Source organism: Lissotriton vulgaris, chromosome 4_1 (genome assembly GCF_964263255.1).
Source record: "Lissotriton vulgaris chromosome 4_1, aLisVul1.2, whole genome shotgun sequence".
In the NCBI taxonomy this organism is placed as follows: Eukaryota; Metazoa; Chordata; class Amphibia; order Caudata; family Salamandridae; genus Lissotriton; species Lissotriton vulgaris.
The window spans coordinates 1,873,090,227-1,873,114,276 of record NC_141691.1 but is presented as its reverse complement, the minus strand read 5'-3'; the positions used below and the strand labels follow the sequence as shown (position 1 = coordinate 1,873,114,276).

The 24,050-nt window shown below is 44.5% G+C and overlaps 1 protein-coding gene across 1 annotated transcript in view; it reads left to right on the top strand.

Moving 5' to 3' along the window:
- Nucleotides 1-24,050, top strand: part of LOC147724659 (uncharacterized) — a 1,014,146-nt gene that overhangs the window by 727,890 nt on the left and 262,206 nt on the right. The window contains exon 18 of the mRNA XM_086918077.1: nt 5,992-6,193. Within this exon, the coding sequence (XP_086774203.1) occupies nt 5,992-6,193 (202 nt within the window). The remainder of the gene's footprint in view (nt 1-5,991; nt 6,194-24,050) is intronic.

Here is a 24,050-nt window from a genome sequence, read left to right as displayed (position 1 = left end):
TACAGGACGAGGCCCCGGGCACTACGGACTCAATAGCGAGTGAACAAATTAAACAAGCATTTACACTTCAAAAGAAAGCAAAGAGTCGTATGCCAGCTCCATATTTCAAGTCACGATCCTGGAACTGCTGAAGGGCAGAAGTGCACTGATAGAAGCAGGGTCATTGATGTGCCTGAGAGGACGACTTCAGCTGAACATGCCCCCGTGTTTCCTGGTGTCCTGGGCGGGGGGGGGGATGAGGGGTTGCTCCGCTTATCTCTCGCTTCCTAGTTCCCTTGGGGGGGGGAGAGGGGGGCGCTGCTGCATGGCAGCGTTTACTAATGAAGAGGCCGGGAGTGTAACGAAATGCGTGAGCGCTTATACAGTAGCCAGACAAAAGGGAATATAGAACATGAGAAGCAGAAGGGGAAACAGGATTAAACTAGAATTACCTGCACTGCAGAGTTTTGGGAAAGCCTGTCAAAGTGGCAAATCCCGCTGGGGCGTAGTCGGGTGCCATAATGCGATCAAAGAAAATGGCTACCGTGCTGTCCTGTTATCGAGTATACTCGGCGAGAGGTCTGGAGAGAAGCACTTCCGGGTCGCCGCGGGCAGCGCGGCGGCCCCTTCAGGTCACTGCAGACGGTGGTCAGAGCGCTTCACAATAGGAACAGAAATGATCCATGAGACAAGTGAACACGTTACAAAAGCAGACGTTAAGTTACATTAGGCAAAAGTGACAATTGTGAGCAAACAAAATACAAGTTGTAGTAAAGGGTACATTACAGAAGAAATAGACTGGGACACCGGTGAGAGGGAGGGTGTAACGCCCATCACTAGAAAAGGGGCGGGGCTTAAAAAAAGAGAGAAAAACAATCCCGAATCGCGTTAAGACGGGGCCTGAACTGAGTGACGCCCCTCTCCTCCAATGGCTGGCCAGCATTTACGAGGCCAGCCAATGGAGAAGAGGGTTGTGTTCTAGCCCCCATATTAGACAACATAAAATCTCGGACTCCGCCCACTGGGTGGGACGCTAGTCCGAGACCTAAAAACGAGGAAAAAAGAAACTCTTTGCACTCACATCTGTTGTCTATTGCATTAGGTTTGTTAACTCTTTGGAATCCTCCTTTTGCTAGCCCTAACCTAGAAAATACCACTGGTTGTCATGGTAGTTAGCTCCAAATCAGTCTACCAACGTCTATCTACATAGGCAACTAAACAAGGATGATCTTGCAGAAGAAAGCGGCTTCACTAATAATCAACTTGAATCATTATATCTATATCATTACATATTGACCTTCAAAATAGTCTTCCTGTTCAATGAGGTGTTGGGTTCTTGCACCCCTGAATATTGCTCTAAGTTGACCCGATGTACAGAACAATGTTGAGGTTGCAAACCTTCCGATTTGCAATATCAAAGTGTTTACAACTGCAAAAGAGTGTTTTTAAATGTAAACAGTATCTTTTGTGAGTCAGAATAGAAAACATATTCAGACTCATAGGAGGAATTTTACGAATGATTATGAATCACAAATAGGAATGGTCATTAAAGCAGTATCCTCTGCACTTTGGTAGTCACAATGGAATGTATCAATGCTTTTCAACTGCAATTGCTGTCGGAAATCATTGATTAGACACTGGGACTTCAAAGTGACTGGTGCCTGATTCGCAAAGGGATATCTTCCTCTTTGTGATTCATGTTGAGCAGCCTCAGGAGGCACAAGCACTGATTTCCTTTTAATTGGCATTGGTTGCTTTAGGAAAGAAAATGCAAGAATGGTGGTTTGTTTTTACCTTGCTGGTCACCAATCTGGCGTTTGTGGCTTTTCACGGGGGATCACAAATTGCTACCTGCCCAATTAATAGTCATTAAGGTTCATTAAGCGCTTTGTTTTGGGATATCGTGTGAATGTGCAGTTTGTAATACACCAAAATGCATTTTCATTTGCAAACCAGTCAGGTGGCAAATTGCAAATCCTGTTTACTGATTAGGTCTTAGGCATGAAGATCTTAAGGCCCAATATCTTTCCAAGCCTTCGGGCCCCTGAACATTTGGATTCACATGATTTTGGAAAGATCACTCCACACACAGTGAAATCTGCCATGGAAAACCCCAATATACACATAAGACTAGAGACGGATATCCTAAAGTTTCAGAGAAAAAGTGTTGTCTAGCTCTCTATGGAGCAAAAAAAGTCTTTTGGGGGGGGGGGTGATGGAATTCGTATTTGGAAGGCAGAGGAGGTTTAATTACTCAAACATTAACCTACCCTTATCTGCTGAATCTAAGGGGAAGAGAGAGAATGTCAAACAGCTTGCCCATGCCAAACCCTTTCTGGTAAGACTTTGGACAATGAGCACACCTTACTCATTGCATCTTTTGTTTACGTCTATCGAATTGAATGCACCCCAGGCCGGTCATATGGTTAAGAGCAGTTCCAAGCAATGGCTTGTACAGTGGCTGATGGTTCTTAATCAAAGGCTAATTCCTCACATAAACCGTGGTTGGTTGGAGTGTTTGCATTTTCCTGGAGCAAACCTTCTACTGGGTCTCCCACTAAAATAGAGTCTAGAACTGCCTTTCACTTCTACACCTCCAAGCTACAGGCGAATCTGAGCAAGCTCAACTTAATAAATAATAACACAGTGGTCATACTATTTATTCATTGGTGTTACCTCAAGAGCAGGAGGTGGTGAATGCAATATTCAGCTGATGATTTTGGTATAGTTATTTGATTTGATTTGTGAGTATATAAAGCGCAGCAGTTACCCAAGGTCGTCAAGGCGCTATAGACTGAACGTCCACAAAGAGGAAGGTCTGCAAAAGGGTGATATGAAAAGGTCTATAGGCAGAATAGCCAGGTTTTAAGGGCCGTTCTGGAAGGGAGATGCTGGGAGATGGCTTTGATGTTTATCGGTCGAGTATTCCATAGTTTACTGGCAGCCCTAGAAAAGGCTCTGTCGCCCTCTTAGATAATGAGGGTGTAGGCCCCTCATGTCTACATCATTATTCAGAGTGTGAATGTCAGCTGGGTGCCTGCTGCCATCGTTCTCCTTAGGCGGCAGTGCTGTACATGACCTACTTGGTGTGGGGAAAGTAACATTTCTCCACTTTTTTGTGTAGTTCTTCCAACTGTTTATCACTGGCATATTATGAATCTGGCTTTCGTAGGCTGCTAAACAACTCTGATACCTAAAACATGGTAAGTAATGGACTTACTCGAGTTGGCATATTTTACTTTTTGGTACATCTATTGTAATACTGCACCAATAGTGCACAAGTGGTACAAAAGGCAAACGTCATATGTGGGCTGCAGCATGGCCTCACTCCACCTACATAAGGGACTCTACATCGTGGCAGCGGCCACATGTCAGTCAAACCCTTGTGACACATTTACGCCCACTTCTAACATTAAGTATTGATCTGTCAGGTGTACCTTGAAGCGCAGAAGATAGAGGCCTACTGTGCATACTTTGTCATTTTTCTGCAGGAACAGAATTCAAAAGTGCTCATTATCTTTCCTCAACCCCTAGCAGTCTCCAAACTGGTTATGCTTGGCTACAGTTTACTGTGGCAACTTGGAGTAGAATTTTAACCATTTTAGAACAGCCCAAGAAGAGGTGTGATCTAGCTCTCGCTATTTTGGGGTAGCTGGTATTCTTATTAGGAAGGCAGAGAGAGTTTAAGTTAAAGGAACATTTACCTACACTTATCTGAGGAATGTAGGAGGAAGTGAGGAAATGTGAAACTACTTGAAAACTTGACAGACACAATGATCTGGCTGCTAGCCTGTCTTTGATAGTAGCATTTCCAGAGCCAAGCTGGTATGTCTACTCCAAATGGGTACCAGAGTAAGAGGCCCAGTTTGACCAGTTCTTCTCTTGGTGGGGAGAAGGAGAAACCTGATTTCAATAGATCAGCTCTGTGCTCATGCAGTTGTGATAGCCTTGTGCCATTTTTAAAAAACAGAAGTCTTAAAATAGTGCTTTCTGTGACTTTGCTTAAACGTTGGGAAGGATACAGCGTTAGTCTGCAAGGCACCATACTTGAGGTCCAAGGGTTCACATTTTCCCTTTGCCTTTTTCCTGGAAATAGTAGAGGGGTAAGCATTTCCCCTAGTGGACAAAGGGGTTAATTGTCTATGCTGCAACACTGCTCACTTTCCAACTATTGGATGATCTCATTTCCCTTAATTGGTGGGTATCCTCATAGGTAGATAGCCCTAGGTAAAGGGATGATAACCCACTCGAACTATCCAACTCCTGTTGTTTGCTGTCCAACTATTAGGCCTGATGGGTGTGTGTGTGTTTTATGTGAGTGATGTGGGGCCACCCCATTGTCCAGAAGGTCTAGCAGGGCCTATTTCTCCTATCATTGACCTCTTTATTTGTTCTTCAGTCAAATAGATTGTAAGTCAAGCCGTGCTGGCATGCTTGTTCAGATATCTGTAGTTTATTAGGAGAGTGGAGTTAAGTCCTTGCTTATTTCCTGGACAGGTTAGAGCCGAATGCAATCCCTTACAATGTGCTTTTGCCCACACAGAATGGGAAACAACCTTTACAACGCAGTCATTACATTGCACTACATTTACAATGCAGTCATTACATCGCAACATCCTTGACAACGCATGTCACTACAGGGCAGCCATTACATTGCATGTCACTACAATGCATGGCACTACAACAGCTCATGTCACTACAACACAGACATTACATCGCATGTCATTACAACCCATACAATTACAACGCATAGTACCCCTACACTATCCAACACTTTTCCTACTGTTGCACCCCCTGGAGTTAGAATAGTAATTTTTACCCCTACACTATTCAACACTTACCCTACTATTGCACCCTCTGGAGTTAGAATAGTAATCTTTACCCCTAAACTATCCAACACTTACCTTAAATGCAGTGTAATGGTATGCGTTGTAAAGGTATAATGCAATGTAATGTAATGCGTTGTAAATGTAGTTTTAAAAAATTCGTAATAATGGCATGTAATGTAAATGTATACGTTGTAAAGGATGTTGTGATGTAAAAACTGCGTTGTAAAGGCATGCGTTGTAAATGTATGCGTTGTAACGTCATACATTCACACAGAAGTGATATCCCGCTCCTGTAAAGCAAACACGGATAGGATCACTTTGTTCCTCCCTTGTTAAAGAGTGTATTACTCCCCAGCTGTGTTCCTCAGTTGGGGGCCAAGCAGTAGTCCACACTTGAATAGTAAAGGAGAGCAGCCTTGTGACGGAGAGGCGAGATGGTAATGGAAACAGCTTGAGCATTTGAAGGTGTGGTGTGGTGTTCAGAATTGAAGAACACTAGTTAAATGATCACTGGAATCCTGAAAACTCTATTGTGTAATCCAGTATCTGAAAAAAACGAAAAAAGAACTAAACGTTACTTTGCCGGTGAAAGGTGAATAATGCGTGTGTTTTTTCGGGAAGGTGGTGCCAGTATCTTGAGGAGGTCAACAAAGATGGTGCTCAGTGAAATGCAGGGTGCATTTTAATCTTTTCTGTTGGGCTTTCAAATGCCTGGATGGTTTTTAAAAGTATTTTGTTCATAACCCAGCCAGTATCTGTACCAGGCCACTCAGCGTTTGGGGATCGTCACCACAGGCTAGATGTGAGATCAGGGGCAGCCACAGGTTTACTATTTTATCCCTGCCTCAATGGCACTCTTCGATGAGTAGTCACTTCCTGGATTCCATAACTGCTTTTGGGAGCCTGTCACACACTGCTGCTTAGGTAGTCTTCTTGGCTATTGGTAATCAGGATTTGTGATTCTGTTCCACCATTCTACAGCAAGACCAGGAGTATTGAGTTGTATTGATAATGAAAAGAGGCATCTAGTAATGTTGGTTATTAAGATCAGTTCTTCTGCTAAAGTCAAGCCATGAACAGTAATGTCTGTCCCATTTAGAGATGTTTACTGTCCACAATCATATTAAAATATATGAGACATGATTATGAATAAGTGCATGTTTCATTTTCCATGTTACTACAGGGTCTATGACAATGCTACAGCAAATGCAGCCATGCAGCAGGCCAGCACACTGCTGGATATAGAGGAGAACCTCACGAGAAAGAGCCTCGATCATTATCACCGGCACATTCGCGATGCCTGCTCCCCGCTAACACTCTTCTACGACGATGACCTCACGAGTGACCAGGATAACGAAATGAAGAAAGTCACCTTTCAGATAAAGGTACAGTATGCTTAGGAGCTATGTTGGGGAGGAGCTGAGGAAACCCGGCTGATTGTCTCAATCATTACTTGTTTTGTCGACTCCACCATGACAGTCGGGGTGAAACGCCTTCATTGGAATACGCCTGCTTTTAACTGAGAGAGTCATTGGTACGGTGGCCCGCCTTTGTTTGTACTCATAAGCTATAAAGTGGGTGTTCTTTGCTAATAATTTGCATACCCACAGCGTTTGTGGGTGCCCTTAATGATCATTGAATCTCTCAATAATGGCCTGCAGTGTACACTGTGTGTCTTTATTAAGGTCCTTATTTGCCACACCTTAAATATTGTATGGTTCATAAATGTTATTATAAAAGTACATAACACCAATACCTGTAAATACACTTTTTTATGTCTTTTAGCTGGTTCTCTTACCAGTCTACTACACTAGATCCCCACCAAAACTATTTAACCTCTCCATGACTTCATTCTTTCCATGCCTATAAGTTTGTCCAATATGACATCTTCTTCCTCTTTGAAGTGCTATGTTGCACATAAGCTATGATTTAAGTTAGCAGAAAATAATTTGGAAATATGCACTCTGTTATACTCAAAGGGTAGATTGGTTTTAGTTAAGCTTGAAGTCGCTAAAGAGGTCAAGCTAGAGGCATCTACTACGGTTGGTATTTGAAAGAAGAGGAAGAGTTGCAAAATAAAGGAAAGCAGCTCCGGCCTGAATGAACTGACAGGTCACACCTTACGTGGGGTCTTGAACACTTGACACATTAGCCTGGTTTTCAGTGCCTTTTTCAAGAGTTAATGGCATAGAGGTTTCTGAAACCCGGGCGATAGAGCTAGACAGACAGGATCTATTATTCGGAAAAGCTTGCTTTCATCAAGGCATAGTCGAACTTTGGAACTACTAAGATTTTCTTGTTAGCTGATCATGGCTGATGGTCACGTGAATAGTACTAACAGTTGCCCACGAGCCAGTTTGTAGTTTGTAGTTCTCAGTGAGGGTGGATAAGTATTTTAATGCCAAAAACATTAATTGAATATCGCCCGAGGCCGTGTTGTCCTGCCCCTGTGTGCTGACCTGCTGCTGTGCTCCTCGAGTCCTCCCGCTGCCGCTTTTGCTACTCTTGCGGTCGCCGAGCGGAGGACTCGCATTCCCGCCACCCCCAGCGGCGGCGCAGCCAGGAGTTATGTTAAATGTTATGTTAAATGGGACTTTTATAGCGCAACGGCTACTCCAAAGGAGTGTCCCGGCGCTTTTGTGCTCCAGACCAAAGAAAGAGCTGGAAAACATAACAGTAAAAAGAGCAGGGGCCTAAAAGAGGGGGCAGATTATCCAGTGAACAGCCAGGTTTTTAAGTCTTTTCTGAAGGCAAGCAGGTTAGCGGTGTTTCGCAAGGACACCGGTAAGGAATTCCATAGCTGCGGAGCACGAAAACTAAAGGACCGGCCGCCTAGCCGAGCCCTTTTGATGCGTGGCACCCGAGCCAAAGCCAAAGCTTCTGACCTGAGGGATCGTACAGGTCGATAGAAGTCCAGCCTCCTCTGAAGATATTTGGCACCATTGCCATGCAAGGCCTTATGGGCGAGAGTCATGGCCTTGAAAAGTATCCTCTTCCGCACCGGAAGCCAGTGAAGGGATACAAGGAGATTGGAGGCACTGGTGCGGCGGTGCAGGCCAAAAATTGCACGAGCAGCAGCGTTCTGAGTAACCTGCAAACGCTGGAGGAGGTATTCAGGCAGACCCAAATAAAGGACATTTGCATAGTCCAATCTGGACCCTATGAGTGCCTGAGCAGTGATCCTCCGATGTTCCTCCGAGAGAAGGGGAAAGAACTTGCGCAACATTCTGAGTATCCCAAAGCATGTTCCCGTAAGAGTGGAAACCTGGGATTTGAGCGAGAGCTCGTTGTCAATTTTAACCCCCAGGTTCTTAGCCCACTTAGAGGACTGAGTGGGAGGGAACATGTCGGCAGGCCACCATCCCTGCCAATCTGGTTCTGATGGGCATCCGAAGAATAGTATTTCGGATTTGTCCGAGTTGCATTTGAGGCTGTTGTGTGAAAACCAGCTAAAGACAGCCCCAAGGCACTCGCAGATCCTTTCTCCATCGAACTCTTCACTCTTACGACAGGTGAATAGAAGCTGGGTGTCGTCAGCATAAGAGACGATCCGGGCCCCGTAGGACTCCGCCAGTGTCGCCAGAGGGGTCATAAGGATGTTAAATAGAGTGGGGCTCAGTACAGAGCCCTGAGGCACTCCGACTCCCAATGGCGGCATCTCGGCGGACCCGGGTGGGACCCAGGAGATGGTAAAGGCTAAAGAGTCCGCCCCTGCGATGGTGTGGGTATGCGTGACCGTGCACGGAAAAGATTTTTTAACAACCAAGGCAACTCCTCCTCCCCTACCCTTGTCTCTGTCCTGTCGATGGATGGTATAGTCCGTGGGGATGGCTGCCACAATGTCCGGGTGGGAGGAATCATTCAGCCATGTTTCAGTAAGCATCAGACAGGTAGGACTGGTCGTTGAGAGGAGATCAAAAATCTCTTGAGTGTGTCGATGCAACGACCTCGTATTGAGGAGTAAACAAAGGTGTTTTGTGCTACACTCCTTAGCAGGGATAGGGGAAGGGAGGGAGCGAACAGGGTGCCAATGGCAAGCAGGGCACATATGTTTACCCCATCATTGAGGCGCCTGGAGGCGCTACAAAGGCAGTGAGACACCGGCAGAGCGTGTGTCGCTCAAAAACATTAATTGAATATCGCCCGAGGCCGTGTTGTCCTGCCCCTGTGTGCTGACCTGCTGCTGTGCTCCTCGAGTCCTCCCGCTGCCGCTTTTGCTACTCTTGCGGTCGCCGAGCGGAGGACTCGCATTCCCGCCACCCCCAGCGGCGGCGCAGCCAGGAGATCGTCATTGAGGCGCCTGGAGGCGCTACAAAGGCAGTGAGACACCGGCAGAGCGTGTGTCGCTCAAAAACATTAATTGAATATCGCCCGAGGCCGTGTTGTCCTGCCCCTGTGTGCTGACCTGCTGCTGTGCTCCTCGAGTCCTCCCGCTGCCGCTTTTGCTACTCTTGCGGTCGCCGAGCGGAGGACTCGCATTCCCGCCACCCCCAGCGGCGGCGCAGCCAGGAGATCGTCATTGAGGCGCCTGGAGGCGCTACAAAGGCAGTGAGACACCGGCAGAGCGTGTGTCGCTCAAAAACATTAATTGAATATCGCCCGAGGCCGTGTTGTCCTGCCCCTGTGTGCTGACCTGCTGCTGTGCTCCTCGAGTCCTCCCGCTGCCGCTTTTGCTACTCTTGCGGTCGCCGAGCGGAGGACTCGCATTCCCGCCACCCCCAGCGGCGGCGCAGCCAGGAGATCGTCATTGAGGCGCCTGGAGGCGCTACAAAGGCAGTGAGACACCAGCCTCGTGTGAGCGAGCGCGGAGCGAGCCGGGCGAAGCCCGGGCAAAGGGCGGGCCCTCTGTGGCCCTCAGTGGCTGAGGTAGGCTGGGCTGGGCCCGGTTACTCTCTTTGACATTGTCTTTTTGCATATCCTAATACGCCTGACTGTCTGAGGAAGAACCATTTATTGAAACTTACTCGTCGTCTCCTCGTATTCTACTGCCGGTCAGTCATTGCTGCATCTCCAGGACTATATTTATCATTTTATGAATATCGTATTATTTTTTGTAATCATTCTTCTGGAGGTAAATCACTTTTATAACATAATTTCGTGGAATAAGTCTGCAGAAGATGTAAAAAAAATTACGTTCAGGAAGGGTAGTGGGAGGAAAACCTGGTGCAAAAATAGACATTACCCGAACAAGAAACAAATCTGTGAATAATCCCCCGTTGAAGGGTCAATGCCAACTCTTTGAGTTATGGGATTTGCCTTCCCCTAGGAAATCTAATTCTGCTGCTAAGGAAGTTCCCTGTGCCAAGGTCCAGGAGGTTCATACTCAAGGTATCACAGACCCTCCGCCTCCTCCCTTGCAGCCCGCGCTACCACAATCAGCGGCAGCGGTGTCTTCTTCCCTTGTTCACCCTGAAGGGAAGGGGGAGAGTAATCTCGAAGTTCCGGTACCTGAAAGTGAACTTGCGAATCAACCATCTATGCCTCAAACCCTTCTGAATGATAGGTTGGGTGGGGATTTGTCATCACTATCCATTGATCTTGAACTCTGTGGACGCTATGTAAATACAGCTAAACTGGAGACTCAGGACCTTATTAAACCCTCGGGGGTGCTACTCCATCTGGGTTAATGTTGTATAGTAGTACCCCTTCGTTAAACGGTCAGGACATGTCCGATCTGTCAAATGTTTCCAGGAGTCCGGGTCTCAATCTATCTGGTATCTGCCGTCCAGTGGAAGCGTGTGAAAAACCGTTCTCTGAATCCATGATTGCTCTGGAACATTACTAGCCTCCATTTTATTTCTCCTGGGGAAATTCGTAGGCAGCTCGGATTGTATCTTGGATTCAGTTACCCAAATACTGAAGACATTGTTACAAAAGTCGCCAGATATGAGGAGTGTCTCCCCCCCCATGGCCGAACACAGCTTGCCAAAGGGGAAAATAAATGTGCCTATAGTGGATTCAGACATGAAGGCTGCAACAGCAGTTTTGGAAACACACACCGTAGTTATGCCCTTAACCGCTGTGCCTAATTGTATTAAGAACTCAGTTCTAGAGATCGAGGAAGAAAATAAATCTACTTCCGGCCCTAAAGTGGTTCAAGATCTATTCCCTATCTTCATGTCTGAAAACAAAAAAGAACCTACGGACGATAAACATGAGGTAAAGGTAAAAAACGGTAAACATAGAAATAATAAAGGGAATAAAAGGAAACCAATTCGAAAATACAGGAAGAAAAGGCAGCGTCGGATAATCTTCCAAAATTCTCTGGTTGCACTGGAGAACGACGAATTAGACTTGGATCCCACCTCTACATCCCTAAAGGCGGAAATTGAACTGAACTCACCCACTTCTACATCTTTAAAGGTGGAAAGTGAACTGTGTCCACCAACGTCTTTGGAAGTTATGCCACAAATGGGGGGCCCTTTTCCAAGTCCTTCTCCACTGACTGCGACAGGAGCTCCAATCCTACATCCACCTGGGGCCCTTAACCCCTTGGCCCCTCCTTTCTCTGCTGCCTTAGAGATTGGAGACCGCTCCCTTCCTGCTCGTCATTTAACAACTTCAAAGGCTCCTGTGGACACTCTTGTGTTAGACTTTTTACCTTTATTCGATGTTGACCTACCTGCTAAACAGAGCATGGCTTCTTAAGCGCTTTAGCGAGATTGAAAGTTTTCACCATATCCAATCTAGGGACATTGAGTTAGTCTCCCTGTTTGGTGGAGTCAGGGTATTGAGTATAAGGGTTAAATTCTATTCTCCTATCATTGTAAATTTGATATTACAGCAAGCCGAGAATTTTCAACGTACAGGTATTGATATTCTCCCGATTTTTAACCTTGGTAATACAAATCCTTCCCTTGGGAAGGTATTTAGGGGTGATGAACAAAATGGGGTAGCCTCTCCTCTTAGAGACCTGAAGATTTGGGTCTCTAAGGGAAAACGCTCGGTCTCGCAGGTGAAGCCACTCCCGCTAACTCAGATTTCCTCTTTCATAGAGGATAACAATCGGTGGAATTGGCTGCATAGTGCCTTATCTACAAAAACCAAAGATAATCCCAAATTGTTTCATCATCTTTAACATCCCACTAAAAATTATTTCTTGGAATGCGGCAGGGATTCACAGCAGCCCAGAGAAATTTGATCTCTTATTTTCTCTAGGAGCTAACGTGATTTGTATACAGGAAACTTGGTGTATTAATATGCTGGATGCTTCAAAGGATTTCTATGCCTTGGAAGTGCCTGCTGCCCCTTCCAAGAAAGGTCATGCTAGGGGGGGAATCGCTTGTTTACTATCAAATAAATTGCAATGGAGATTCTCCCATTATATTGACCCAAGTAAACTTTTCCACGCTATAACCATTGAAAATCTGTTTAATAACTGTATAAAGTTACCTATCGTAATTCTCAATGTGTATATCCCTCCAGAAGAGTGTTTTAATTCTATATTGAAGCAGGTATTCCGATATATTGATCAAATCAAAAATGTCCCATCCCCTCCGGAAATTATTCTTGTAGGAGACTTGAACTGCAAAATCTCCAATGTTAGTCTGAAACTTTTTAGAAATAAATCTAAAGAAGAGGCGCATTTTGTTCCCCAACCACTCTTCCCTGATAAGTTAGTGACTAATAAAAGAGGGAAGATTTTGCTAAAAGAACTAGCGGCCGTTGACGGTCTTATACTAAACGGGAGATTTCCGTCCGACGTGCCTGCTAAATTTACTCACAAATCTCCTTTTGGGTCTTCTATCTTGGACTATGCAATCGCAGACTATGGTTTGTTTCCTTATATTCAGGACCTTAAGATTATACCTACTTCCTTGAGTGACCATAGTATATTGTTTATAACTATTTCTTTAAATCCCATGACCACTGCGCCTTCGTCTTTTAACGGCAGTGATGCTGCCTTCCGCGCTTCCTCGGGAAGGTATTTCTGGAATCCCTCCGCCATTAATGGGGTACAGGATTTCTTATCTGATACCTTAATAGTATTAAATAAGTGGCGTGGGAATGAAATAGTTTATTTTGAAGAATTCATGCGAAACATCATTTTATTTGCAAAAAAAACTTCTCGCCCTAGAAAAGGGGTAGTGGTCCCTAGTATACTGCGTATCCTGAACAAGGAAATAAATAAACTAGTCCGTGAACAATATCTAGATAGAGTCATGGAACGTGAAAAAGAAATTTCCAGGCTAAAAAGAAAGAGATGTAGACTTAAGCTAAAAATAAAAAAGGAAAGGGAGGACAATGTTTGGATCACCTTGAGGGAATCTGTTGCCCATGGTAGGATCAGAGAATTTTGGGCAATAATTGGGAAGGGGTGCGGTACTAGACTAAGTCCCTCTCCCATCCCTATAGCGGAAGAGGTATGGATTACTCATATTCGGGATCTTTATGCAGGGAACGGGATTACAGGTGAAGATATTGCCATAGATGCTACACCCGAAGGTCTCATTAATTACCCCACAGAAAAAGAAATTGAGATGGCTATAAAAAACATGCGTGTCTCTGGGGCAATGGGCCCTGATGAACTCCCCATGACGGTCCTGAAACAGGATCCTTTAAGGTGGAGTAAAATCCTGTATCCACTGTTTAAAGCCTGCTTTTTGTCCAAAACGGTACCTGCCTCCTGGAGGGGAAGTATCTTGGTCCCTATTTTTAAGAAGGGAACTAGGGATAGCCCCAGCAATTACCGTCTGATTGCCCTCCTCGACTCCATCGGAAAGGTCTTTGCGAAATGTCTTTTAAATTCCCTCTCCGATTGGGTCGAGGAGAACAATATTTTGCCGTTTGAACAGACCGGTTTCCGTAGGGATCACGGTACGTTGGACAACCTCACCGCTCTTCATGTGGTTACAGATAAACACGTCCAGGTGAGAGAAGGGGTAGTGTATGCCGCTTTTATTGATTTCTCCACAGCGTTCGACAAGGTAGACCGTAGAACGCTGTGGAGAAAATTGGCAGCTCTTGGTGTTCCAACCTATCTGTTGGAGCTGGTTCAGTCTCTCCATACAGAGACCTGGTGTAGGGTCTTGTTAGGGGGCGAAAGGGGGCTATCTTATCAAATTCCATCTTTGAATGGCCTTAAACAAGGCTGTTTATTGGCTCCCCTTTTGTTCTCCTTATACACAGCAGACCTACCCGCCGCCTTGTCGGCCGGAGAGGGCATTTCCCCGGTGGTGGGGGGGACCCCTATATCCTGCTTGATGTACGCCGATGATGTCCTTATTCTTGACTTGACCCCTAAAGGACTTGCAAATCGGCTACATGCTCTTCATGCCTTTGCTGCAGCCCATTGCATGAAGATCAATATATCCAAAAGTAAAGTTATGTGTATAGCCGGTAAAAAGAAGTGTCGATCTGTAGATTTTGGTTGGTTCATCGGGGGCCAAAAACTGGAGGTTGTAAACTCCTATACCTTCCTGGGAAAAATCATCACGGCTAACTTGAGTGAGAGGCTCCATATAGAGCATTGTTCACGCAAAGCTCTTGCCCATGGCAAAGGTTTAAATTCCCTATACCAGGCAACGGGGAAAAGGCACTTCTTGAGCTTATTGGAAGTGTATAGATCTAAAATCCCCGCAACAATACTGTATGGTATTGAACTCATAGAGGTGAAAAATTGGGACTTTTGCCATAAGATTGAGGGGAAACTCCTAAGATCTCTATCTTCCCTAAATACTTCGTGCTCTTTGGCCGCCTGCAGGCTCGACTTTGGTCTTAGGAGCAGCTGGGTACAGGGATTATGTGCCCTAATAAGATGGGTGGCCTGCCTGGTTAGAGCGGAAGTAGGGACAATGAGAGCTCTCCTCAGAAGTGAATTATTGGGTAATTTTAAAGAGTTTTCTCAACTTGTAAGTAATTTTAGAAAAGCTGTAACCCTTCTAAAATTAGATGAAAACGCTTTGTTTTTGTATTCTCCCTTACAGTTAAAACTCGTTTTAAAAGAAGCCTCGTGGGATCTATGTTTTCACTCTGATAAAAAGTTAATTTGTGAAAAAAGGAATGTAGACCTTCTCCTTAACTCCTATGTGATGAAGTTGCCCCAATCCTATGTTACATGGAACCTACCGCATGGTATTCGTAGATTTTGGTTTCTTTTACGTTACGACTTAGTACCTTTAAATCTACTGTTATCCAAATGGTATGGCTCCTCTGCTTTGTGCAACTTATGTAAATTGAGTACCCAGGACTGTATGCATGTTTTACTGATTTGCCCCGCGCTCCGTAAATTGCGCTCCAGATGGTTAAAATGTATTTGTCTCCGCCTGGGCATCGTCACTTTGAACGGCTTTCTTCATGCACTTTACTGCCCTCCTAATGAAATGTTCTGCTTCCATATTTTTAACTTTTTTAAAGGTTTTTTAGCTATTTATTAATATGTCTCTGGAGATGTTTTGACTTTCCGACCTCCCGTAGATTTGTCTTTGCATGTCAGTTTTGTACTTAAACCTGTCTCTCAAACGTCATAATTTTGTTATGTATTTGTCTTGTTTTTTATCTTGTATATTTTATGTGGCCCTCTTCTGAGAGCCAAAACATAATAAAATAAAATTGAATGCCATACTATTGTGTCTTTGTGCAGAGTTTCCTTGTCTTCGGCGTTAGCACGGCTGCAGCAACATTGCATGGGAATATCCCCTGCATGGTAGAATGGCACTTTCCCTTGTCCTGAGCGCCTCGCTACATGTGAACTGATATCCTGACTTTTGGTTTGGGCCCAACAATTCAAATAATAAGTGGCCCCTGGAGGTAGTCTGACAAACATTGTATAGGATATGTAGCCACCTCACCACCATTCCATCAATGTGGTCCTATGGGCACAGCAGTAAGCAGTTTTTCCTTATACAGAGAGGATAGATGCAGCCAAAGAGTTTAATTTTGGGAGAAATTTGGAAGAAGCAGAATGCCAAGAGATTATGTGAGCCTGCTGGAATGTGGCTCCATTGAGAGTGACTGGTCAAATATGATTTTAAGCCTCTTTTTTTGTGTTTTAAAGTTTGGGATTTCTTAGTCTTCTATTTTAGTCTGTTGCATTTTAGGAGATGACTGGTAAGATGCTTGGGAGCACAGGGTGTGAAGAACTTTGCTTTTTTTCTCCAAATTTAGGTGAAGTTTACTTCTATTCACCTACTTACAGATGTTGCAAGTTGTCATACCTGCTTTTTGAGGACTAACAGTTGATGGATAGAATGCAGAACAATGTCATACATTCACCCCAGTACAAAGATCTGGGCCTAAATCCATCGTTTTTTTACTCACCATGCCATTCCAGTTTACTTTGAACCCAGCCATATGCAAATCAGTCTTGACCCTGTGCCCCATGGGAACAGTCCAGTCCGAACTGCCAAGGCAGGTCCTCCCTGGACTGGAAAGAAGCATCCTAGGACCGGTTTCGGGCTTTCAACCCTTATCAGCCAGGATAGCTTGATTTCAGTGGCATGGAGAGCACAGAACTCACGTCGGAGCATACCCGTCCTGTAGCAGGGTTTCCGTTCTCCCACAGAACTGTGCATAGAGATCTAGAACCTCAGTGAATTAGGGTGACCCAAAACCCACCTTAGTATCCAAAATCCCCTTACCGAACTAGCTACAGTGTCTCATTGGTCATAACAAACTCCCAATGACTTAGGTTACCTCAGGTATCGTGGAACACATGAACACTCTTTCGCTCTATAATCATTTCAAACCAGAACGGGGAGTAAAAGAAGACACGTGCAAGTTTGAAATATTTATTTTTCAATGCAAGGTTCTTAAACGCAGTATCTTATATAATATCAGAATACATATTATAAAAATCAGAGTTATCAGCATAGTCACTAATCCATAGTAAGCGAACGGTGATAGCATATTATAACGCAAAATTCTATAGAAATCTGTATCACCTATATTTCGCTCACCCTATTTAGCATACTATATTATATCTAAGAAGGTCTCATTTGGGTTTTAGCAGGGCGGGCCCCTACCTCTAAATGTCAGTAGGAGAAGATCACATCATCAGCTACCAGTTCTCTGCAAGCGAAGCACCATCAAGTGTGTTTGTGCATTCTCAGTAACTCTATCTTAAACCCGCTTAGAGCCCAATGTTGGCAGCAACTTTATTTGTGTTATGTCTAATATAATGCGAGGATCAGGCCTCCCAGCAACCTTGTGTTAGGTTATTCTTAGAGGGTCAAGCTCTCAGTGTGCAGACAGTGTACCAAGTGTACCAAGCACAACTGATATCAGAGCAATAACATATTATTCTCAAATAATTCACATCTTTCGTCTAGGTTGAAAGCTACAATAACAATTATGTGTCATGTGCAAACTGAAGCCGAACGAAAATATGTTGTTTAAACATTTAATAAACTCATGCTAACTTAACACAGTATATAGAAAAAGCGGTAACTATATGACACCCCCCCAATGATCCGAGGACGGTCAAAAAAAAAAAATAAGCCAATAATCTAATAAAGGCATAACATGAAAGCAGAGTTCAACAATATTGAGCCAAGCTAAATGTATGTAAACAAATATATAATAATATGTATGAATGCCTATAGTGGCCAAACAAAATATAATAAAGGTCTTGAACTTGAGGCCAAATATAAAATCATAGGCTTAGAACATATAAAGTTGAATGTCCGTAAGAAAAAAGGCACCATTCAGAATTACTAAAACGTCATGTGCCATTATAGTGAAAGTCTCCAAAGCCACTCATGGGTGGATAGAATATGCAAAATAGGTAGCAACAGCTTCCAACATGAAATCACTGTCATCATCCGAAAACAGTTCAGCCATCCAATTAAGCAATGGGAAAGTACATACGTGCTCCTCCAGCACCGGACCCTCTAGCAACATCAAAGGACAACTCGGTGGGTTCTCAAGAACGCTATGTGCCAGAAACTCATGCGCCGCTGCGGGTATGTTCCCTTGACCCATTAGTCCATGCATCGCTGCCAAGGCCATAATCCTTTCGCCAGAACAAACCAACTCGTGAGCAACTACGGGGCCCATCAGGTGATTAAAATCGACTTCAGGAGATAACGGCAAGCAGAGACACAAATCAATGGCCCAGTCAAAATCGCAGCTCAGGCAATGAAACACAGGCTGGACACATGTGAAATAGGAAAATCGAAACGATAATCCAAATGCCGCGCTTAAAGTCGCAAGCGGCAGGGTGCCATAGTACGCAAGCATCCGGTTGCGAAACAGTGTCAGAAGGGGCTGAGCGGCTTCTTGCGCAGGATGGGCATCCATGTTTTAGGAAGCAGAATAATATCAAAACGCCTGCAGCTAACGCCAGCAAAACAGGGAATCCGCCAAACAAACTCGAAAATATGGAATGGAAGAAAGCGGGGATGACACCAAAAATCTTTTCAAATGTAGTCACAAGACCACTGCTAACCAATTTAAAAAAATGAGCTAAGCCAGACGTGGAGGAGGCATTAAAGATTTGATGAACTAATTCGCAGAAATGAAACGGCAAGTCAGTATTTAAAAATGCCTGCACCTCTGTGCGTGTGTTAGCTATGTGAAGGACATAAGTTTCACGGGCTGAGTTCAGGGCCACTTCCTTTTGAGACAAAAGAGTCCTTATTCTGCTCATACCATTAAACTCCGCTTTCAAGGTTGGGATGCGCGGCCAGATGGAAACATCTGAATTCCCATGCGTGGGTGGATATAACACGTTCTTGCAACACACCACACGTTCTGATACAGTAACCACATAGGCGATACCGACCATTAACCCACAACACTCCTCGTTATTCAAAAGTAAATAACTACCGTTTGTCAATAAAGTAAATGTGGGAACTATTGCAGGAACTGGCGTGCCTTTTAAAACACAGGCTAAATTAGGCCGGTCCTGATTACAAGAACCATGCAACTGGATGTGTCTGCATATCAGTGAACGGTCAGGCGACTGTGTGCATTCTTCTCCATTCAGATTCACTTCCTTTCCATCCTTTAGGCATCTGTACGTGTATGGTAAAGACCATGCCTCATGGAGGAAAGCACTGCCTAGTGGTTCATATCGCCCTATTGCAATATACCGCATACAATTAGTAAATTTGTACAAAGCAAATGGTAACGTAATAACTCCATGGATAAGCCATGTTGCAGCAGCTGCCTCAGCAACAGAAAAGGGCAAAGATTCTAACTTTTCAATGTGTAACATAGAAAATGATGCATCTCGCATGGAAAGCATGCGCTGCTTGTCAGTCAAATTAAATGGGGCAAATAGGGAGGACACGTTCATGTAACTCCAGGGCACGCGACCCGCCTTAAGAGTCTGTAGTGTCCATGCAAACTGCATTACAGAACGCAATTGATTTTGACCATGGTACAATACAGACACCTCATCATTCACAATGTCAACTACAGAAGAGACAATATTGTTCAACGTGTAAATTCGGGAAGAAAGCATGTTAATACTGTTATCGACAACTGCAAGCACTTTTTCCAAATTTGCTTGGTCAATCGCCCTTAGGCGCTTAGCAGCCTCAATTTGCGAAAATGTCCAAATTTCATTGTAAACCACATAAATCCACCGTTTAGACCTACCCTTAGCCGGGCCCTTTATAAAATCATTTAAGTCCACATTATCATTTAACTGAGACAGATGTAGTTTAACTGCAGCTAACGTGGAATGTTGTAACCAAGTCTGACACAGTTTCCCCACAGAGTAAGTAGTGACAGTATAATCAGTTTCAAAACGGGGATCAGGTCTGACTTGTGTGAACCCTTCCGCCAAACCCAGAAAACGACGTTGGCAAGAATCAGCACTTTTATGCCACATCAGCCAACCCTTCGGATCCAAACTGGATACATTAAAGGACGAATTGTGCAATAGAGTTTGTAACTTACGAATGGACAATTCACTATAATTACCCCATCCTGAATATTCTTCCAATTCGGGGATAATTGGTGTATTTAATTTTTTAGAAGTCGCCAATCCAAAGCATGTTGTTTGGGAAATAGTAGAATTTAGAAACAACATGTGATTCGGGATGAGACATGCACGGTGCAAAGCCTCAGTGCCTTGTACCTGCCAATCCTTGGTACCCCAAACCGATTTAAGGTCAATTGTTCCTTTCCATAACTCGTAGCCATCTACAGCTAACTTGTCTAGAAAGGACTTCGAATACAGCAATTTTGTATCGGTAAGTCTAACTTTGGACATGGATTTTTGTGTCATTTTGAAATAAAATGACTCAGGATTTGATTGATTAAAGTCTGTAAAATAAGTGTATTTTTTCAGAAATGTATTTGAGCTGCCTCCCAATGGAGCTGGGCAATGTTCCCACTGCGTGTAATTTACAGCAACCCTCCTGGAATTTGTCTTATGCAGAAAATGATTACCATAATGTTGGAAGCAAAACAAATCACCATAATTAATAGAATCGAAGTATAAATCCTCAGCATCAAAAGCAGCATAATATTTCAAATCAGAGAATAATGCTTCTACGGCCTGAATATCCCCATCATCAGAACGTATATTTTGTTTAATCACATCCCCCATGTTTACTCTAAGCACATTCGGAACATTAATTACTTCAGTGGGGCCATGTATCTGAAATCTAACCGCATCCCACACAATCCCATCAAGGACAGGCCAAGCAGTAATGTTGACTGCATTCAAGTCTCGTTTCAGTCTGTCTGCTGAATGTGAAGAGGAAAGAGGGGCCAATGTTCCATTAAGGTACCGAGTTCCTGTTCTTTCCCTGACATAGTGGCCATCGATCAGGCGGAAAAAATAAAACACAAAACCAATTGACATAAAAAGGTAAAATGAAAATAGAATCAACCAAATGTATGTCCAAGGGGGAATTAAAAAATGTTTTTTAAATAGAGTGGCATATTTTGCAATAGTTGAAGGTTTCTTTGAAAGTTCCGAAACAGAGTCAAAAGACTGGACTGGTCGGCCAAACGAGTCTGCAAATCTGGCATTGATAAATCAGCAGGATAGGTGTAGTTCAGCTCATCAATGTTAGTAACAGGAATAGTATTTAATAAAGGACTGGAAATAGCAGGCATCTCGAGGGACACCTCCGGTTCTGCACCAGAAGTAATAGCCAGCACAGAATGCCTCACCATGGAAGGACAGGATACAGCGGTGTCATGCTATGAAGAATCGGCCACCCTGTGTGTCTTGACATTGTCAATTGAGATAAATCTGTTCTCCTTACGACCTGGAAGTGGTGGTAATATGACTGTTCTCGTGCCCTTCACTCCAAGAACTCGAACCGGTGCACGATATGAGGGACCAAACTCTTTCTTGTTATCGATCTTCTCTCGAACCAGTTCTCCAACTTGGGGTAGCCAGCCAACTACCGGGATCTGCAACGCATCATCCGATATGGAGGGCAAATATTCCTTTGCTAGACTGTCTCTGGTCTTTTGTAGATCCTGTAAAACATTGCAATGTTCATCTACGTCAAAGGCCGCAGCCTGGGCCTTGCAGTCTAGACCGTCGAGGTCAGGGACATACATCTTGATACCAAAGAGCATTTCGTATGGGGTCCGCCCACCCAGAGACCTTCTAGTGAGGTTGTTAAGCGCACGCTGCATGCCATTGAGGTGGGCCAACCAGTTTCTGCCAGTGCCTATAACTCGAGCTGTCAAAGATTGCTTTAAGTCACGGTTCATTCGTTCCACTACACTGTTACCCTCAGGTCTGTATGGAGACGAAAACTTGACTTGGACCCCCAACGAAACCATAGCATCCTTATACGCCTTAGAGGCGAAAGCCGGACCCTGATCCGAATGGAAGGTACCACAGGCAAAAATCCCTATAAAGACTCGCAAATCCTTAATGACAGTCCGTGAATCAGCGCTCCGATGGGGCCATACCCACACAAAGCGTGTGCATGAATCAACTGCTACTAAGATGTACTTATACGCAGTATCAGAAGAAAAAGGACCGCAGTGATCTAAATAAACGCACCCCAGGGGTTTATTAGAAATGTACAACTGTGTCTGAGGCGGACGCGCAGCAGTTGAAGGCTTAATCTGCTGGCAAATGTCACATTGAAGGACATAATCGCGCGTCTGTTTGTACAGTCCCCGCCACCAGAACCTCTGTTGTAGCTGAGTTACAGTGGCTGAGATGCCCGCATGGGCAGATGCCACACCTTCATGAGCCGCTGTAATCAAAGTAGCCCTGCGATCCGAGTTGGGAATTAAACGTTCGCCAACATCAGGAATTTTCACATAAGGAACCTTATCGGGACTTAAGTGGTATGTGTACTTCGAAGGGAACCCAGCAGGATATTTACCTCCCTTCTCAGTGGCAGCAACACCTGCCAAGATGTCATCATCTATCTTACTTTTGGACCTCGTGACTGCTGCAACTAAGTATTTTGATACTGCTGTCTTCGCCGCTTCATCAGCAAGCGAATTACCGACAGCGTGGACTCCCACGCGCTGATGGCCAAGAGTATGAATCACAAACACGAGTGGCAAATTTTCTTTAAGTTCCGCCACTCGGACCCAGATCATTTTATGTTTTATTGTGCTACCTTTGGAATCACGAAATTCATTCTGAATCCAAAAGAACAAGTTTTCATTGTAAGACTGGACACAGTAGTAAGAGTCACTTACGATCAAAGTCGTCACACTAGGATCTGCGTACTCCAATTCAAGCATCAGAGCACGAAGCTCTGCTAATTGTGCGGTGCAGTCCCCAAGTGTCTACGTGTGCACGACACTGAACTTGAACTCATCGTTCACCATGGCACCGATCACAATGGCGCACGCGGAAACGTAGGCATGTTTAGAGCCATGCGCAACCTGCGCCGAACCATCAGTGTAAATGATGCAATGGAAATCCTCCAACGGCCGCATTGCTAAAGGAGCAGGATGAACAAATTCATACTGTAAATACTCCTGCGACCGTAAAGTGGCGTCAAAAATAAACGTGACATCCTGGGACGTCAAGGATGCAGCCCATTGAATCCACCTAGGGTGCAAAGCCTTAGAATTCGGTACACTGGCTTTCGTAATTGCCTCCAAGGCAGGACACAGGGTAACAACCAACATGCGTTTTCCCTATGACAGGGCACGTTCCATGTGAATTGCCATCTGTACAGTCGTCAAAACTTTCTCCACAGTGGAAAAACGCATTTCAGCCGAAGTGTACAAGTGTGACTTGTAAGCCATAGGTACTGTATCTCCTTCATTAAAAGTTAGGTACGTGAAACCCACCGTCCCAGGGACAATTCTTATCACCAGGTTGGTCTGGTTATCACGAGTCTGTAAATATTCAGAAGCGAGCAAATCAGCTTGCAAAGACTGCAGAATAGCTGAATGCTCAGGCAGCCAGCATGATTTGGAAAAAGATGGTTGTATCAAAGCATACAAAGGCTTGATACGCTGGGCATATTCCGGAATGTATGTTCTCCCGAAGTTCAAAAAGCCCAGTAAAGATTGTAATTTTTTCAGTGTTGTTGGATCGCGCAATTGTGCGCATTTCTCCAGGAAGTGAGGAGCCAAGCCTTTTCCTTCATTGTTCAGTTCATAGCCTAGAAACAACACTGTGTACTCTGCAATGTGCGACTTCGCAAAGTTAAATTTGTAACCCATGTCTGCAAAGTTACAAATAATACTGTTCACTTGACACAGATGCTCCCAAAGTTCGTCGTCTGTGAGACAGATATCATCCACATAGGAATAAGCATCTGGGTCGACCCTCTCCAACAGAGAGACAATGCGGGCGGAAAATACTCCAGGACTATTCTTATAGCCCATTGGGAGACGCCGAAACATTTTTTGGACACCGCCGCATGTGAAAGAAGTCCATTGGGAACTTCCAATGAATGGGCATAAAAACCATTGGAAATGTCAAGCGTGGTTTTGAACCGCTTACGCACAAGACTATTTACAAGGGCAGAGCCGTGAGTATTCTGTACTGCACAGTTACGGCAATGCGAGTTTAAATGCCGGTAATCCAAAACCAAACGGTAAGAGCCGTCCGGCTTGTTTACAGTAAAAAGGGGGTTATTTATCGGTGACACACATGTTTCAATTACACCTTGATATTCCAATTGTTCAAGGATCGATGCGACCGAAGCTTTGGCTTCACGTCGTATGGGATATTGAGGTTGAGGCTGCGGCTGAGACCGTAAAGGAATCTCGTGGCTTGGGGACAATTTATCCCAGCCACACTGATTACGGTACACAGCCGGTGCAAGCGCCAGAGCCCACTCTTCTGCAAAGTGCAGCGCTTCCACTCTCGAAACAGTGTTCGCGAAACTGGGGAGG